This window comes from Dermacentor albipictus, chromosome 1 (assembly GCF_038994185.2).
Source record: "Dermacentor albipictus isolate Rhodes 1998 colony chromosome 1, USDA_Dalb.pri_finalv2, whole genome shotgun sequence".
Lineage (NCBI taxonomy): Eukaryota > Metazoa > Arthropoda > Arachnida > Ixodida > Ixodidae > Dermacentor > Dermacentor albipictus.
This window is the reverse complement of record NC_091821.1, coordinates 159,325,039-159,344,452: the sequence shown is the minus strand read 5'-3', so window position 1 is coordinate 159,344,452 and position 19,414 is coordinate 159,325,039. Positions and strand designations below refer to the sequence as shown.

Genomic DNA, 19,414 nt, shown 5'->3' with positions numbered 1-19,414 from the left:
ACGCTAGCATGACGAAGAGTGGCAGCTGTGGTGAGTGAATACTCCTTTGTGCTGTTTCTTGCTTTACCGCACATTGGGCATGCGAGAACGCAGTACACACGAAACCACCAGCCTTCTTGTCTTGCGTAGCATTTGCACCCATCGCAGATTGCTTCCAAGATAGGGTGGATGGGGCTGTGCTCATCCGCGCCATGCGCAGCTGCGGCCGGGCTAAATGAGGAGCATCAATATAATTACTGTTGCAACCCGAAGGCACCAGATGCATTTGTATAATTCCGAAAAATAATTTTTTCGGTGTCAGAAGTAAAAGATAGGCATATGTAAGTGTAAACGACAGAAATAGGCATTTATAGGCACTGTTATGTCGCTGCTAAGCCACTTAACCCATAATTCATGCTCATACACCAAAAGTGTGGGGCCCTGGTGCACGGGAACAAATAGACGTCTGCATATAATCCGGCCTCTAACCATTACCAAAGACAAAAAAAAGTAACATGCATTAATTTTTGGTTACTCCATGCGCAGAAATTTTAGACAGTGAGTCTTTATTACATTAACCCTGATGAACAATATTTTTAAAGGTCTTATTTTACATATGGCAAACTTTTATCTTTAGAACTGAGGTGAAACAGCGCGAAAAAGACGAGGACACAAGGAAACAAATACCACAGACAAGCGCTGACTGCCAACTGGAAGTTTATTTGAAATTCACCGGACATTTATACTTTCTTCAGCATAGGCATGCGCACATCAGTCGCAAAAACATCTGCAAATCAACATTTTAATCTTTCTTCCAAAAATGTGATTTATTTTCCCGACAAGGCAAGAGAGGGAGTGCTTACACATTTATCGCCTTCCTTTCTCATATGAAAGGCCTCTACTATTTCCCTTTCCTTCTTACTCTTTCCTTTCCCTATGAATTTTGTCTTTTCAAATATGGGGGTGCATTGACACTTGTTACAGTGTCCAACTAAATGACTCCCATAGCCATTCTTTAGGTTAGTGCTGTGCTGACGAGCTCTTTCATCGAAGCACTGTCCCGTTTGACCTATATAAGATTTCCCACAGCTGAGCGGTATTTGATAGATGACATTGCGCCTGCACTCAGTGAAACGAGTTTTATGATTAGTGGTGCACAGGTGCCTTTCGCGCTTGTTCATGCGATTGCATATCGAGGACAACTTACACGGGGCACTGAAAACCAAAGTAATATTATGTCTTTTGGAAACTTTCTTCAGATTGTGAGACAACCTGTGTAGGTATGACACCACGTGCGCTTGTCTTTTGTCTTTGTTTTCTTCTTGGGAAGCGTCGGAACTTCTTTTCTCTTTCTGCAAAATGGCTTCGCATACTGAAGTGATCACAGAACTGGGAAAGCCTGCGTTCTGTAGTCGCGATATCTGATTTAAAAAACTATGATCGCACTCATGCTCACATGACTTACTAAGTGCTGCCTTAATGCACGTTGTTGCTATGCCTCTCTTAATCAATTTAGAGTGTGCGCTGTCATAATGCAACAAGGTTTTCTTAGATCTGGGATGATATCCCCAGAATACGTGCTCGTCCAAAGAAAAACAGAGGTTAATATCTAGAAACTGAATACGGTTGTTAATTGGCAATTCATACGTGAACTTAAGTCCTCCCGATGAGTTGATGAGCAAGTTCAAAATTTCTTCGACCGCGTCATGAAAATGCATGATGAAATGCATGATGGCCAATTCTACATCCAACGCACTGGCATCTGTATAGGATCAGCCATCGCCCCCATTTTATGTGACATTTTTTAATCCTCGGTTCACAATGTAATTTCTGCTAAGTTAGTAGACATGCCTGTAATGCAAATATTTAGATATGTTGACGACTACTTAATTGTTATGAAGAAACATTCCTGTATGCATTTTCATGACCTAACCTCTGTTCCACTTGCACTCTTTCTTTTTCGTTATGACACCTTATCAACTCACCCAGTTGGCGATCCTGCTTTCTAATTAATTACAACCTGCCTCGTTTCTTAGTAAATATGTTCACACACATGCTGAATAGGGCTTGACAGATGCACTGGATGGGACAGCTGTACTTAATTTCAGGAAGATATTGTTAACTTGTGGAAATTTTTCTTTGAGCTCACTCACCGCAATATTACACGACGTTAAAAGGTACCTAGAAAGCTCCTCATCCTCAAGTGGCATCGAGAAATCACTATTAATTCAAAAAGACGTTCCCAAAGAAGTAGTCATCCTCCGTTTGCGCTGGAGTTGTGGAGTTGCTGTACCGTCGCATTCCAGTGTGCACAATTCAAGAATATCTTAACAGCTCGCTTTAGATGGTCTTCAGGACTGCATTTCTCTTCGTTTTGTTAACAATCCAGGACAACTTGAACCTTGTTAGCAATGTAGCCGCAACCGTCAGATAAGGACCTCATCCATACAGCATTGAACCTGCATCAGCAAACACCAGCATTATAGCAGAGCTACTTTTTAAAGCCAGACACTGTAAAGTACCATCACATACGGATAATATCCAACTGGCGATTTTACATGCTTTTGCTCTTGCGTATTGAAAATGATCAAAGTGGTATAATGTTGGTAAATGATGCTTCTTCCAACATGTGGTATCGTACACTAACTTCTGCAGGGGAATTCAAAATGAGCAATAATCTTCGATTGCTGCTATGTGGGCCTCTACAATCAAAAACAGGATAGAGGGGAATGTGTGAATATTGCTACTAGTGAATATGCAAGACACGTTTGCATGACGTGTGAAGCACAGCTGCACAGCTTTTATCACTGACTTTAGCTTTTATACAAGGAAACAGTCCATTAGCTTTCCTTCATGCACATATGTGTGTCACAAACTTGCCTCCTATGGGTTCTGCCCAAGGTACACTTAGAGGTCCATAAAAATGTACTGTTATCCAGTAATGTGACCATGCTTAATCTTCTGATGAGAACTTCAAGTGTTGGTAGCACGTAAATGCTGTGGTTGTTACCTTGCAAAGTGTGTTATGTGCAGCACATGGGCTTCATGACTTGCAGTATAAAAACAATGTTGCACCAAGAAGCTGCAAGAAGTATTCTTAGAATTTATATATCTTGCAGCATTCCACTATGAACTTGGGCTCATGAGGCTTCTGCAGCCTGGGAATTCCAAATTTAGAAGAAATAAATTATAGTTTGTGTCCCTTCTCTAGCAAGGTATTGATAACAATCACAGCCTTAAAAGTGTAATTCCAAATTCCATCTTGTAACAGCCAGGTGCAGTAAGTAGGTCCTGCAGTGGGCCTTGATTAGGTCAGGTGCTTGCGTCAATTGTCTTTGCTTGCTGCAGAGGTGCTGGCACTTTTTGAAAAGTGCCAAAAAAAGGTTACCAGAGTGCACCCATGCATTTTATTTCACGTTACTGAAAAATGTTAACATCTGTATGTTATTCGTAACAGTTAAAAAAAGTTTATGAATATGTTGCTAAGTTGCCAAAAAAATTAATGCATTGCAGGCAACGCTGTTACTTGTAACGTGTTACCGCCAACACCGTGCGATACAGCACTCAAGTGACAACTTTTTCATCAGCTTTTAAATCTGATTTCTTTTTAATCATGATTTTGGTTCATTTGCTTTCTTTCTCTTTCATGGGTTGTCTGACAGTACCTTGTGTCTTTGTGTAATTAAGGACTTGGATTCATACAGTTCAACCTTTTCTCTGTAGGACCCCTCCACCATGATGCTTGCAGTTGTCCTGCTCCTTTTAACAAGTGGCTTTTGCAGACAAAATGTCCAACAGTGGATCCTCAAATCCTTAGGGATCTGGCATGGTTTGAAGAGATAGACATGAAGAAAATGCTTCGTGAAGCCCTTCGACGATTTGATCATCCTGGTTCTGTTAGCTTCTGCCATTATGCTGTTATTAAAAACAAGGTCAGTATTTTGCATTGACGCACCTTAAGCAAGTGCATGACCTGTCTCACAAACCAAAGTTCTGTGCAATTGGGCTTTGTATAGGTACATTAATAGTGCAAGTTGAAGAAAATTCATCTTAGAGAGTTTTTGGACATATGTAAATAAGTGTTGTGACACAGTTTTGAAACTGATGGCCAGTTTCATAAATGTATTTATTGAGCACTAATGTGAAAGTTGGGAGGGGAGGGGCATAACCGGGGGCGTAAAATTCACAATCTTCTATAGTATACCAGTAAACACAGTTCAATGGCCTCTATTGCAACATCATTGAAGTATAGTCTTTGTCAACATCTTTCTTGACATCTGCATTGCTGCTGTTACGATGGTCTTGAACATAATCTTCACATCTTGCCACTGCCAAGATAGCTGGTAACATTCCAAATGCTCCAGTCAGCAGGTTTCAACCTGCTTTCTATTTATCAGACATTTCCATTTTATGATGAGCAAAATGAGAACAAGGTGAAAGCAGGAGCCAACATTTCGGCAAGTGGACTTGTCTTTTTCAAGGCGACGTGCTCTCCTCGGCACAGTATATATGGGTACGGTTCTTCTAAATAGGGGAGAGGGTAAGGTGGGTGGGCGAGGCAATGACCAAGAGTGTGTTAGCGGCGAGGGTGTAGAATTGAAAGGCGTGCTACTGAACATTGGTGGAGGAATGTGAGGTAGCACCGTGTGTCAGCCGGTTGATGTGTCACTGTGGGCTACTCTTTTTGTGGAGGGTGCCTCGACAACAGAGTGGGGGGGGGGGTTGATTATGTGCTATGCTGGAGGTCAGTAAACTATCGTCTCCCTGAAAGAGAATGAAAGTGGTGGCAGGAAATGGTGCTTGTGAAAAAAAAAAGAATAAGTATATAGATAAAGAACGAAAGAAATGAGTGAAAAGAAAAAGGAGGTTATAAAATTATTGAGAACCCAATAACAAAAAAAGTATGCAACCCAATGAAAAATAACTTAAGTGCTGTTGCCTATAGTTTGAAATTTAGTGTAGCAAATAGATAAATTTCAAACTATAGGCAAGTTGATGCTTAGTTGATGAAGCATAGGCAAGGAAGGATTTTCAAGCTATGCATCGCGCACATTCCAAAGGTGCCAGTGTTGTGCTGTTCACCACAAGATCCAACTTGTCCTACACGGCAGTTCTGCAGGGTGTCTACCAACCGAGGAAATTGGGAATTCTCAGAAATTTTGAATAGTCTGGAAATACTCAGGGAATTTCTGCTTCTATCAGAGAAAATTAGCTGTAATTTTATTGAAAGGAAACAAAAGTCACACTAATGCTGGCTCGAGTAACAGAGAGGAATCGTAAGGAATTGTCTTTGACGCTTTGTCGTCGGCTGGAGAAATTGCAGTGTAGAATCAACGAGTGATTTTCCGGATGCCCAATTTTTGGGACATGCCCAATAATTCGCATGGCTTCGCGGCACCACCACGTACCCCATAGAGTCATTGTATAAGAACATCTGAAATTTCAGGCACAAGAACCTTTCGCCATCCAATTTTCCGGACTTTTTGCTGTCAGCACAGGTCCAAAATGGCATTAACCAAAGCCACCACCACCGCCACTTTGATCTCGCCACCTCGAACCGGCACTCTAGCATGCAGACGGTCTCTGCTATGCTGCTTCCTTGATATCGAGAAGGCTTATGACAGTGTACCACATGCACCTATGCCTTGCACATGCAACTATGCCTATGCACATGCAACTGCCTTGCCGCTTTGGGTCTGCTGGAAGCGTTGTCAGTAGTACGATGTTTGTATAAAGGGAACACCATCACGGCACACTTTGGTTCTGTTGAGTCCGAGCCTGTCACAGTGGTCAGGGGTCTTCCTCAAGGTTACCTGCCATCGCCATTGCAGTGCATCATTTATGTCACCAGCAGTGAAAGAAAGCTTTTGAACGTGGGCCTCGGCTTCCGCGTTAGGTACACCACCACGGGGATAGACGAGAACAACAAACTGCCGTTCTTGGCTTATGCAGATGACCTAGTGGTGATGGCAGAGTGTGCACAGGACCTTCAAACCTAGCTAGATATCTGGCATTCGAAGATCTCTGGTCTAGGGCTTCACTTCAGCACCAAAAAGATTGTGATGGTCCAACTTGCGGGTGACTCTACCGGTGACATCTCGGTAGCCTCGGATGGAGAGCAGCTGGTCCACCAATCTGTGTACAAATATCTTGGTGTGCAGCTGTCCACGGCAGCAGATATGTATGACATCCATGACGAAATACTTCACCTCAACGGACACGGGGCCCAGTGCATATTGTGTTGCTGTTGTTTGGGGGGGGGGGGGTGTAATCGGTACATCATGGTGTGAGAGTTATGGAAAGTCGTGCACGTACCCAGCCTGTCATTTGCCAACGCTGTTGTTTCTTTGTCCGCCAGCACCTGTGGATGGCTTGAGCAGCAGCAAGGGGAGGTGGGACGTGTTGTGCCCAGCTGTCATGGGAAAGTGGCTAACGAAGCAGTGCAACAGGACGTGGGGTGGTTGAGCTTTGAAGTGCGGGAGGCGGCCAGTAAGCTGACATTTCGCGGGCGCCTGCTCTTCATGCAGCGAGATCGATGGGCATGGCATGTGCTCAAATATCTGACGGTCACATGGCTTCATACGGCGTGGGTGAGGGGTGTCTACCGATTGGAGAAGCTGCTTGGTTTTTTCAAGATACCACTGAATGCAGAGGGTGGACAGGCTTATGCACATGACGTGCACTTACGAGTGACTGAAGAGGAGGGATGCAGGGAGTGAGAACAAGATTACAAGTCAACACTCGCCCTATACTGTCAACACAAACGCAACATTGCCACTGTGCGCTGAACGGCTTGGGAAGTGCGCTGTTGTTCAAGGTGAGGGCGGGAGCCCTTTGGACGCTCGTGCACGTGAAAATGTGTGACATTGCTATGATAGTGTGTTGCCATGCATGCAGAAGTGTAGACGAAACGATCGAACACGTGGTGTTGAACTACAACCAACTAGGCGGCCCCGTATTGGCGAACGGAGGTGAAAAGGCTTGAAGTTTCATTGGGTTACGTGGACACAAATGGGGCAGTTGACACCAGTGCTGAAGTGCTGACCAAGTGGTGCCTTCAGCGCTCAAGTGTTGAGTATTGTGTGCACCACTGTGGCCCTTAATTCCCCCCCCCCTTTGCGTGGAGTTTGTTTACTGTTTTGTTTATTTATTTCTGATTTTTGTTTTGTTTTTGTGTCTCCCCCCCCCTTTTTTTTCATGGCTAGGGCATGCAATTGACACGCCTGCTCGTTGCAAAGGGTGAAGCCGCGTTGCATCATCATCATCATCTGCTGGCAGCCGTAGTCACCACTGCGGCAACGTTAGGCCTAGCTGCTTCGACATTCGCTATTAAGCTTCTTGCCATTGGGCGCTGTGTTTTTTATTGAAAGAATTCGCTGCTTTCAGCAATGGCACGGGCTCGACCTTCGCGGTCCTCGCGATTGGCTTAGAAGCTTGGAGAGCACGGTGCGTTGCGTAATGCCGGTTCCCGAAAGTCAGCTTCGCCTCCGTACAGAAATGTTACTTGGTGAAGCATACGCAAAAGTATTGCAGTGAAGTGTAACAAGCGTGAGAAGGGGCTACTGCCACGGGCGCAGTATGTATTCCTTAATTACACATGCGTGCATCCACCATTTCCTGTCACAGTACGAGCACCGATATGCCTAATAAGTGTACTGACAGGCCTTCATAGCTTTTTTGGACATGCCTATGGCGATTTGAGGGGCAGTAAAAGACATGCATTGATATTTTTTTTTTTACGTTTTTGCCGTCCCTGGGGAGTCCAAAAAATTGAACGTTGGCTATACAACTGACCAAGAGGATGCTTCAAATGGTCCGTGAGGCGAATGCGCTGCTGAAGGAGGATGGGAACAAAGGACCGACATGTTGAGGAATGAATGGGAAAGGAAGTTTGCCTCCGCTTTTTTGAAGGAATTAAGTTAAAAGTATTGCTGAATGGGCGAATTAGTGCTTTATATTCTTGTCTTGCTTTAGCGCAACTTTCGAGTATGAAGGAAAAGGACAGGTGACAGGATGTGCGCTATGTTCTGTCGTGTGCACAGGGTTTCGATGCAAAGGCCTTTTTTTGGGTAGACAGCTCCTGAGCTGTCTTAGCTGAGCTTGCCACTCACATTCCACCCTCTGGGCGAGTAGAAGCGAGAGTGTATGCAAGATCTGGTCCAGTGACGAGGAATCAGTTTTCATGCGTAATTGTGTCATAAGTTGCCGATAACGTTCATCCTGTCGCCTATTCTTTTCCTTCATACTCTTTGAAGGAGCTTGAGCTGAATGGATGGGAAATTGAGAAATGAATGGGAAAGAAAGGCGATGCCGCCGCTTCTTTGAAAAAATTTGAGCTCAAAAAACAAAGTGTTGGCTGATGCCGAGATGCAGGTGTCCCTTGAATCATCCAAACCAAAATAAACTCTTTTAAAGCAGTGAAAGCGGGCTGAGAGTATGTCGGGACAGTTGATCTTGACTTTCTAGCTGCTGAGAGAGAAACTCATTTGTGACAAAGTTCTGGTCCCATACCAATGAGCTTGTTATCAGTTGATAGTTTTTTTTTTCAAATAGCTCATATTCGAAAATATTTGCTTCTCTATGCATCTTTTTTTTATTTGTGCTTGAAAATGTTCGACTTGATTTGCAATGGGCCTTACGATTTTTTTTTTCGAAGATATTTTATTCACCGTTCATTTTACTAATCCTTCTGTTTTCTTTTTGAAGAAAATAAATAATACTCGTCACTATTCAAACTTAATTAGGTCGTTTTTTTTAAATGATTTATTATGCTTACTAGAGAGTGACAGTAACGGGTGACATGGTGTCAGACAATCTTGATATAAAACAAAGGTCTGTGTCGCTCAGGGAATGTTGCAAAGGAACTCGGGGAAAACCTGGGAAACTCGGGAAATTTGATAATGTCAACTTCGTAGACACCCTGGTTCTGACATTGGATTTTCGCACCAGTTTATAGCGGCCCTCTTCCAGTGCAGCTCTCAAGTCTTGAGTGCTGCCCTTCGCCATCGTAGGCACCATGCATGTAAGACACAGGTAGTTGATGATGATAGAAGATGATGCTGGGTTCAGGTTCGATTTACAAAGAATTGTACTTCTGTGCCTCTCAGCATCATAGATTATAAGGCTGAGACTACCGATCACAAGGGGCTTGACAAACATGCTGCACTAACGTGAACTATCAGCTAGAAAAAGTGAACAGGTTTTCTTTCTTTTATGCCTATTGTTCCCCTCTGTTCAGTTCTCCTAGTTCTTCTTTCCTTTGGCCACTTCTTACATGGTAGCTTCATGTTAAAGACAACAAGATACACAAATATGGACAAATTAAAGTAGCATTTCCTTTCCAATTTTGGGATCTGCACGTTAGCCAGACTCATGGGCTCTCAAGCAAACGACACACTTGAAAACGTGCAGTGTAGCTGGTTGCATACAGGCGACTCGCTACCATGTGTGACAGCCTTTGCAAGGAACGCTTCCTCCATCTGGCAATTAAGTTTGAAAGAAGCGCTGGTGGCGTATGCCTTTGTAGCCTTTGTCCAGTTCCCACGACTCCGCAGGGCAATGACAACAGTCAAGACCGCTGTGCAGCGCTTCGTGGGGAACTTAACCTCATTCATGTGGCGACAATTACGGTGCTTCCTTTTCTGTGTTGGAACTCATCCGACCTGCCTTGCACAGCACCCAACAAGTGTTGGGCAAGCGGTAAACAACCACTTAAAGCCAACCGGCAGCTTCGGAACATGTCGTAAGCAAAGGCAGATGCAGCAAGCTGAGCTTTGCTTCTCACTCAGCTCGGCTGAAAGATTGTGGCTTCATCTTCAATATTTTACACATTCGCTAACTTGATGAGCAATCACTGTGCGCAGTGGCAGAACAGCATGTGGACCTTTGGGTAATCTTTCTCTTGGAAGTAGGGCACAAAGCAAGAATTTCGGTCCTAAACTGGGCTCCAATGCCAGCCCGACCCAGGCTTGACTAAATATATGCTGGGCTGCCTGAGCCCAGCCCATGGGCTTGCCAGACCCAGGCCTTCGAGATGGCATATGCACTCCTCTACAGTATACTTCTATTCTCCATCAGGTGCCATTGACCATTGGCCTGAAAATTAGATACTTGCAAAACTTTTTCTAATTTTTTTCTTCTTTAATGAATGTCTGATACAATTTTTTTCTTGCATTGTCAAGGCATTCAGGCTGCATACTGCAATTACACAGTAAACTGCTATATGATAAATTACGGAAAAAATATTTTTGTTTCTGTAAAAAGTTGAATTGAAGGTTAGGCATTGAGTGTCACTGAGACTGTCTCTCATGGCTACTATTTTGGTTTACGATCAGTGAACAATACTGGCCTCACTATCATGCTACAACTCCGAACTTCTTTTTCATTTGTAAGCCTACTAGAGCCTGAAATTACACATTACTGTTTAGTATAGTTTTTTTCTGCTCTTCACATTTGTAGCTGTTATTTTTTTTTCTAGGTCTACCGAAAATGCTATGGACAGCATGTTGGGTTCAACATGTTCATGGACCAGATACTGTTGTCTCTTGCTAGAAAGGTGAACTTATTTCCATTGTTTTGTAGTGCTTTATGATCTTTGCAATATTTATGCAGCAGTGCAAACATTTTTTTAAACATTGCTAGAAATGAAAACTGAACTAAGTAACTGAAGTTTGGTATGACTTTGTTTAGGTGCTTCTTCCGGACGTTGAAATGCTTGTGAACCTTGGTGACTGGCCACTTGAGCAGAAGAGTCACACTGGAGTCCGCATTCCTTTCTTTTCATGGTGTGGCTCTAAAAGCAGCACTGATATTGTAATGCCCACATATGACATAACAGAATCATCTCTTGAAATGATGGGCAGGTAAGAGTTTCGAATTTTTTTTTTCTGTTGCAAGTAAGTGCTGAAAGGTACCTTAGCTGTTATGTAGTCTCTATTTCTTATTTATGTTTTGATCAAGGGTTATTAGACCTAGCTTAGCATTCATGTCTACTGCTGTCCATTTTAAAAAGCAGCCAATAATTCTTGTGGAGTTCTTTTTTTTTACATTTTTGCAGCCATCTTGTCAGTTCTGGTAAAGTCATGTGTTTGCTTAGTGGGTGTTTACAAATAAAGCTACCGCTGAACTTGGTGAAAAGCATCATAGTGACATCAACATGTTGACAACTATGCTTGTATGGATGCTAACAAGTCAGTTGTCTTATACATGTGGTTTCTGCCATTTATTGAGGGATTGTGCTCAGAATTGGTCGTATCAGGTTCCTTCCTTGCAAAATATGGCTGATAAGGAACGTGGCACATTGCTCCATGTGCGAAACACTGTGCCCATTAAAGCAGATGTTTGCATTGCTCCAGGCTGTCTTCCACAATGTTATTGCAGAATATTGAGCAATATTGCAGTGTAGACATCTGGTATTGTGTGTTAAATCTGCATTGAGATAAGACCACACTTCTCGGCAATGTCTTGCTTTCATTCTAGCCTTTACAGTTTGTCTAGTAAAGTGTGTGAACAGAAATTAGAAGCTGGTTGGGCACTCTGACAGGAAGCTTGGTAGGATAAAGGTGAGAGAGCAGGCAAATAGAAGGCAAGAAGGCTCCTGGTTGCTGTCTCATTACGCTTCTCAGAAAATTTACCTGTTTGTGCAGCCACTGTTCCACGTGTAGCTGCCGTCCTGTTGCATATTAGACTGCAGTAGACACTTTGATCATTACAGGAAGTTTGGAACAGCCAGTGTAGTGTGTGTTGTAGGCTCTGCAAGCTTACAAAATGCAGGTGCCACAAAGAGTCCGAATTTCCCTGTAGCCGGGGCATGTCGCCTGTAGGCCTGCCTACCTTGAAACTTGAAAAGTACGTCAATTGAAGACAAGAAACACTACATTTCGTTGAAAGTACTGAAATTGTTTTATTACTTCAGATGTTGACTGTTTATAAAAAAATTGACTGACTGGGTTCTGTAAAGACACTGAAAGATTGCTCTGCTCTATATTTGCAGCAAAAATGATCAGCTCCTCAGAAAAATAGATATGTTCATCAAATTTATTCGCAGAATATTCACATGCTGGCAGCTGAAATTTCAGTTGCCATTACATTCATTCTATGAGTGGGTGGCACTGTCGCATGTACGCCCAAATAATTGAGCGGGTCTGAAAAATTATGCTCTTAAAAAATTGGTTGGCAATTGTATTTGTAGTTTTTTAAGAATAGTTTTGCCTCAGACTGGATGCAAATTAAAAATGTAAAATTATTTGTGTCAGCACTGCAATCCCAAACAAGCTAAAAAATTTAGCTTTTTATGATAAAATCATAAAAGTGGGCAAGTAAGCACTTGCGTTCCATCTGCAGTCTGCTCTTTTATCTTTCACCAGCACAATGTATTCCTACATTTTGGGCTTTGTGCTTAGACATGCTGATTACAAATTCTCATCTTGTAAGCTTTATGTGTTGATCGTAGCAGGCAGCATTTGTCTTTTGTACAGATTAAAGAGACTGCATACCTTTTAGGATGTGTTCTCAGTTACTGATGGAGATAGTGCCTCAATATAACAGAATCAGGCTTTGGCTTATTCATTAAACAAGGAATTCTATTTCTAGATCGTCATGAAAAGCTGTGTAAAAATTGTAGCCCACTCTGCTTTTTGCCACAAGATTTTTCATTGTGATACTAGAGGTATTTCTGCTGTTAATTTTTTATGTGTGTGTATGCATGTGAGAGAGCAAAAGAGAGAGTGAGCTGCAGAGAGTTCTTACTGGAAAGTGTCACTGGTTTTCATGTGTAACATCACATACTGCAGGCAGCCAAATGCCTCTTATTATTTAGCTGCACTTCTGTTCCTACATCCTTCTCCTTGTCCCCCTTGCACTTTGGATTTGCAGTGTGCTTAAAAAAATAACAGTCAATAACAATGTTAGTGTATTGTTTTATTACAAAGAGTACTGTGCTCCAAAGCATTCTTTATAGACAGTAGCTGAGGAAGGAAATGTTGAAATTACAGAAAACTCCCTCAGAGTTGGTGTTTGAGCTTGTGGCGGGCAAAATCAGTGATGACAATGAGCCACAATAAAAAGGAGTATATTTTTACTGAGCAGAAGGCCCTAGCTGACGGTCATTTCTCGGTGGGTAAATCTCCCCGGCCACCTTGTGCTGGCCACTCTTGATCTGAGCCATGCACCCACTTCGCTTCATAGGCAATGGCCTGTCCCTAGCCTGGATAGAATAGGATAGGATATCCTTCTACGATGGCACGTACCCAACGCGGGGGATCGGCTTAGCCAGCTGCCATTCTCCTCATCTTCCTCAACGTTAATGCTGCTACAAGCTAATTGGTTTATTGCTTATGAAAATTTAACATGTGAACATGCAAACAAGGTGCCACATAAAGGCAGTAGTATTCTTTGTCAATTTTCTTTGGCTGCATAAGTTTCTGCTGACCATAAACATTGCAAACAATTACCAATGTCTGGTGTTCACCTTTGTGTATTTATCTTTTTCTTGACATTTATGATTATTATGATCTTGCATCTTCTCTTTGATTGAACCAAATTATTTTGTTTCTATTAACCATTCTTTGACCTTATTGCTTCTCTCAAAACACCTGTCTCAGGAGTAATGGCATCTGGAAGGTGCCCCAACTGCTGCTTTGAAAACAGCATTGGGATGGATTTCAATATCTGACAAAACAAAAATGCTATTCCAGGCTCTCAGAAGTTAAAGCTATTTTTTAGCGATTAATTGTATAGTTGAGATGTTGGTGCAAAAAATTTTTCTTGCTGACGTAACTGCTCCTTTCAAGTTTAATTCAAGTTTATATTAAGTTATAGCGGCGATGCATGGCTGGCGTCTGCAGGTATTCTCCCGATCATGTAGCGTCCCCTTGTTGGGCTCGGTGGTAGGCGGCCACCATCACCGCTGAATTTTCCAACTTTGTATGGCAAACGCTTTTCCCCCACTGCTTGATCGCTCCCTGGAGAGGGGGCGCACCGATGAACCATTCAGCTTTTTTATGCAACCGAAAGAGTCCTTTCCCAAATACCATGTTGTTCACAGTCAGCACGAGACTAAGACAGTCCGAATGATCTCACCGTTTCTTGTTGGCAAATGGCTCACTGAAGCAATAGGCCCAGGTTATAAAGTAACAAAGATGGGAAGCGGCGATCTTCTTCTCAAAGTTCGCGACATGCCACAATAGCTCTCGAAACTTGTATCATTTGGGGACAATCCCGTCTCAGTAGGCCCACACAGGACAATGAATGCAGTGCACGGTGTCATCTCAGAAGATGACCTTCTCGAATTTTGTGAAAGTGAACAACTAGAAGGATGGCAAGAACAGAACGTTGTCAAGGTGCAAAAAGGATTAAAATAAGACGAGATGACGAAGAAATACCAACTAAGCATATAATAATTACTTTTGGGACCAACATTCTTCCTGAATCAATTGAGACCAGTTACTACAAGCTTCGTGTCAGACCGTACATTCCAAACCTGCATCGATGTTTTGGGCATGGGTCACAAACCTGCAGAGGGCATGCTACTTGTGCTAAGTGTAGCTCCATTGAACACTCTTCTGACGTTTGCAGTTCAGCAACCCATTGTGCCAACTGTGAAGGAGACCACCCTGCTTACTTGTGATCCTGCCCCTTGTGAAAAAAAGAAAAACAAATAATAGAACTCAAGATGAAACTAAATCTGTCTTTCCCTGAGGCATGCAAGCATTTATATTCCAACAATCAGTCCAGTCCTTCCTACACCGATGTGGCGCGCCGGGGGGCAGCACCACATTATTTGGAGGCCACCCAGGCCCCACACAGAGTGGTGGCGGTCACGCCATCAGCCCCCCTGACTGGAACAACCAGCGCTGTTCCAGCTCCCACAAAAGAGGGCCAGCAGACCCGCAGGCCTGTTAGACCCAGGGCCACTGCTCGTGCAGATCGGCCCAACGCTCCTGCAAAAGTGCCCATTTTGCAGGCAGTATCCACCGCCTCAGACCAGGTGATGGATACGAGCACAACTCCGGCGTCTCAAGCGCCCAAGGAACGGCACAGCTCGCTCGAGCGCGCCGCCGAGAAAGACAAATCCTGTATCAATCTCTTAGACGCACAGCGCAAAACGCATATATTATGGATACACAGATATTACAGTGGAATTTGAGAAGCTTACTCCACAGCCAAGACGATATTAAGGAACTCTTACATAAGTACAATCCAAAGGTGCTGTGTGTCCAAGAAACACATCTTAATCCTTCACGCACGAACTTTCTCCGGCAGTATGCCATTTACCGAAAAGACCGCAACAGGCCTTTGCCTCGTCAGGCGGTGTAGCAATAGTAGTAGATAAGGGTGTTGCTTTCCGGCAATTAGAGCTTAAAACGCCCCTAGAGGCCGTTGCGCTCAGTGCAGTGGTGTTTAATAAGCTTGTAACAATTACCTCCCTATACATCCCCCCGAACTACCGCCTTTCAAAAACAGAATTTCACAGCTTTATCTATGAACTGCCCGAACCTTATAGTGTCGTGGGAGATTTTAATGCACACAACACCCTTTGGGGAGGTTATCGTTGCGATTCCAGAGGACGCTTAATAGAAAACTTCCTCTTCACTACAGATGCTTGCCTGCTAAATGGGACAGATCCTACATTCTACAGTTTCACAAACAATATATTCTAATCTATCGATTCATTTAAGCATTGCATCGAGTACACTCTTGCCACATCTGGAGTTAACGTGATTTAGAATCCATACGGGAGGGACCATTTCCCAATTGTCATAAAACTAACAAAGGGTGATGAGTGCTCTCCACATGTCTCCCGGCAGAAAGTCGATTGTGCCGACTGGACACGATACAGGGCGCTCCTGTATTTGTCCTGGAATGACATCTGTACACTTTCTATCGGTGATGCAGTGGCATATTTCATGGCGTTTATAGTTGATGTGGCATCAGTATGTATCCCCGTAACAAATGGATTGCCCTGTAAGCGACGTGTTCCATGGTGGAATGACAAGTGTAGGAAAGCATATAGAAATCAAAATAATGCTTGGAACCACCTTCGAGACTCTCCAACTACGTAGAGCCTGATCACTTTCAAGAAAATAAAGTCTGAGGGTAGAAGAATGCGGTGCCATGCCAAAAGGGAAAGCTGGCAAAGATACATTACTAGCATTAACTCTTATACTGACGAAAGAAAAGACTGGAACAGAGTGTGGAACAGAGTGTGGAACAGAGTGTGGAACAGAGTGAATAAAATCAAAGGTCGGCAAACTCATCCTCTCCCATTAGTAAACACGCAGGGAAATACTCTTCAGGACCAAGCTTATTCTCTTGGGTCACATTTTGCGTACATTTCTAGTTCATTGCATTACTCAGATACATTCTTGAGGTACCAGCAACAAGCCGAGCGACTGCCTCTGGATCGGAAAGGCAAGAGCAATGAATCCTACAACCATCCTTTTAATATGGCGGAATTTCAGGCTGCACTACGTAGTTGTAATAGATCGGCCCCTGGACACGATCGAATAGTTTGAGATGATTGAACACCTACACCCCGAAGCACACAAAATGCTCCTATCTCTTTTTAACAACATATTCTCTGCCAGCTACATTCCGTCTCCCTGGAAGCAAGCAGTCATAATTCCTATTCTGAAAGAGGGTAAGGACCCATCTTTGGCCAGCAGCTATAGGCCTATAGCTCTAACAAGCTGCCTATGTAAGCTTTTTGAGAAAATTACTAACCGGCGCCTGGCCCATTTTCTTGAAAGCAACAAGATACTAGATCCCTTGCAGTGCGGCTTCAGGGAACGTAGATTCACAACGGATCATCTTGTCCGCATTGAGACAAATATCCGTGATGCCTTTGTGCACAAACAGTTTCTTTTATTGGTATTTTTAGAAATAGAGAAAGCATATGATACTACTTGGCGTTTCGGAATCTTTCGTGATCTAGCTGGAATGGGCGCCCGTGCCAACTTGCTAAATGTGATTCAAAGTTATCTGTCCAACTGCACATTTCGTGTTTGGATTGGTAATGTCCTTGTCTCGTCTATTTACTCAGGAGACTGGTGTGCCACAAGGCGGAGTGCTGAGCTGCACTCTATTTCTTGTAAAAATGAACTCACTCCATACTGTCATATTACATACAATCTTTTATTCTGTATATGTAGATGATATCCAAATAGGTTACAAGTCATATAATCTTAGTATCTGCGAGTGACAAGTGCAGCTTGGCCTGAATAAGTTGTCTAAGTGGGTAGAGGAGAACAGTTTTAAACTAAACCCTCAAAAGAGTATGTGCACTCTCCTCTCGAATAAGAGAGGTGTAATACCAAAGCCCGTTATTGATCTTAATGGAGACCGGCTATCTGTGAGCCACGAACACAAATTTCTAGGTCTCATTTTAGATTCTAAACTAACTTTTATCCCACATTTGAAATATTTGAAAATGAAGCGCTTGAAGACAATGAATCTACTGAAGCTCTTGTCCCGCACATCTTGGGGAAGTGACAGAAGGTGCTTTTTGAGCTTGTACAAAAGTCTTATATGATCACGCCTTGACTACGGAGCCATTGTGTATAACTCTGACACGCCTAGTGCTTTGAAGATGCAGGATTCCGTCCACCACTTGGGTATCCGTCTCTCTTCTGGTGCGTTTTGGACTAGCCCTGTAGAAATCCTGTACGCTGAATGCAACGAATGGTCTACATCTTCAAAGAACATATTTAAGTTTCTCTTACGCCCTGAAGGTGAAATCAGATTTCCATCATCCATGCCATTCAGTTATTCGCGGTCTATCCACGGCCAGGCTGTTCCGTAACTGCCCAGGTACTGGACCTCATCTGTCTCTCCGGTTGGAAGCACGGTCCGAAGAAATGAGCGCCTCAATTTTAGAGAATGTCATAATGGCAACTACGCGGCTTCCACCGCCTTGCGAGCGGTGGGCTATCGAGTGTGACGTCTCGTTTGCGGAAATAGCAAAACAGGCACACATACGTTCACATTTTCTTGAGCTTCAGGAGAAGTACTCTTGTGCTGAATTTTACACAGATCCCTCTAAGTCTCCTTCTGGTGTTGCTTACGCATCACTAGGACCAGCATTTTTAATATCCGGTACATTGAACCCACATACATGTATTTTTACAGTGGAAGCATATGCAATACTCCCTGCAGTAAAAGCACATCAAGCAAACGAATCTCACTAGGGCTATGGTGTTCACAGACTCATTGAGTGTAACCCGCACCCTAATGAATGTACAAAAACACAAAAACACTGTCTTTAATGAACTGTATACATTGCTATGCTCAGCTTATAGTGCTAAACAAGTGATCATCCTATGCTGGGTACCTGGCCACTGTGGTATAAAAGGCTTAGCTAAAGCTGCTGATGAGAAAGCTACTTCAGTAGCTTTTAGTGACACAAACACAAACATACCCATCCCAGCCATAGATCTTAAACCATACTTGCGCCACAAGCTGAAAAACCATTGGAAGAAACAGATATACTCAGATATCCAATAAACTGCACTTGATCAAACCCAAATTAGGGCGTCGGATATTGGCGAAAACATCACAATATAACGAAGTGCTCCTTTGCCGATTCAGAATAGGACACACGGCACTCACTCTTACCTCTTGACTGGAGGGAATCCTCCGACTTGTAGTAAGTGCGGCAAAAATCTCGCAGTCCTGCACATTCTTATTCAGTGTTCTGCAATAGAAGCACAGAGCACAAATATTTCACTTCTGCCTATCACGAATATATACCTCGTCACCCGACATTTTTTCTTAGCATTGAACTGCTTTCTAATCTGAAATTAGTCTTAGAGCTTTTAGCTGAAACAGACACTCTGAAAACAATTTGGCCGGGTAATTTTTAGCACATGTATAACAGCCCTTGTACTCAAGGGCTTTCTTGAAGCCATAGTGCCATTGGTATGTTTTGTTGCATCGTGTTCTTAACGAAACCCCATTGCCATAGTCCACATCACTACCCAGTGAGTGCCATTATTTTAGCACCCATATATTTTACGCCATTTACAGCGACAGGCCTTAAGCCCTTTTACCGCCATGTCACATCTACCATGAGGAATTCATTGTCCATGCCATTCACAATACATTGTTAACATTACCACTTGTCATGGCACTCTTTGGCCATACCTGGCCCTTGTGCCATAAAACACCACACATGATCAAGTTTAATTTTTGGGGCATTCTATATCACCATAGCTCTCATTTATCACTCTCACTGATATTTGTATGCATTAAATCAGGTGAGCTTGTGGGTGGAAGACCTCAATTTAAAGCTAAGCTGAAGCTACTTTATTGATAAGCTTTCCATAAAAAATTGGTTGTCCTTAAAAATTTGTAGTGTGTCCCTTGGATTATGGCCTCTTAACATTTACGAATGATGAATGAGCTTTTTTATTACCTAAAGTGTTGCTTTTGAACACAG

The 19,414-nt window shown here is 43.1% G+C and overlaps 1 protein-coding gene and 1 long non-coding RNA gene across 2 annotated transcripts in view; one reads left to right on the top strand and one right to left on the bottom strand.

The window, feature by feature from the left end:
- Positions 1 to 19,414, top strand: part of LOC135910990 (protein O-glucosyltransferase 2-like) — a 54,089-nt gene that overhangs the window by 21,317 nt on the left and 13,358 nt on the right. The window contains exons 3-5 of the mRNA XM_065443068.1: positions 3,703 to 3,911; positions 10,457 to 10,534; positions 10,669 to 10,841. Coding sequence (XP_065299140.1) covers positions 3,703 to 3,911; positions 10,457 to 10,534; positions 10,669 to 10,841 — 460 coding nt within the window. The remainder of the gene's footprint in view (positions 1 to 3,702; positions 3,912 to 10,456; positions 10,535 to 10,668; positions 10,842 to 19,414) is intronic.
- Positions 766 to 18,672, bottom strand: LOC135911035 (uncharacterized). Its single transcript, XR_010567193.1, has 2 exons — positions 18,592 to 18,672; positions 766 to 2,438 (listed from the first exon to the last, which is right to left on the bottom strand). It is a non-coding gene; the product is annotated as an uncharacterized lncRNA (long non-coding RNA).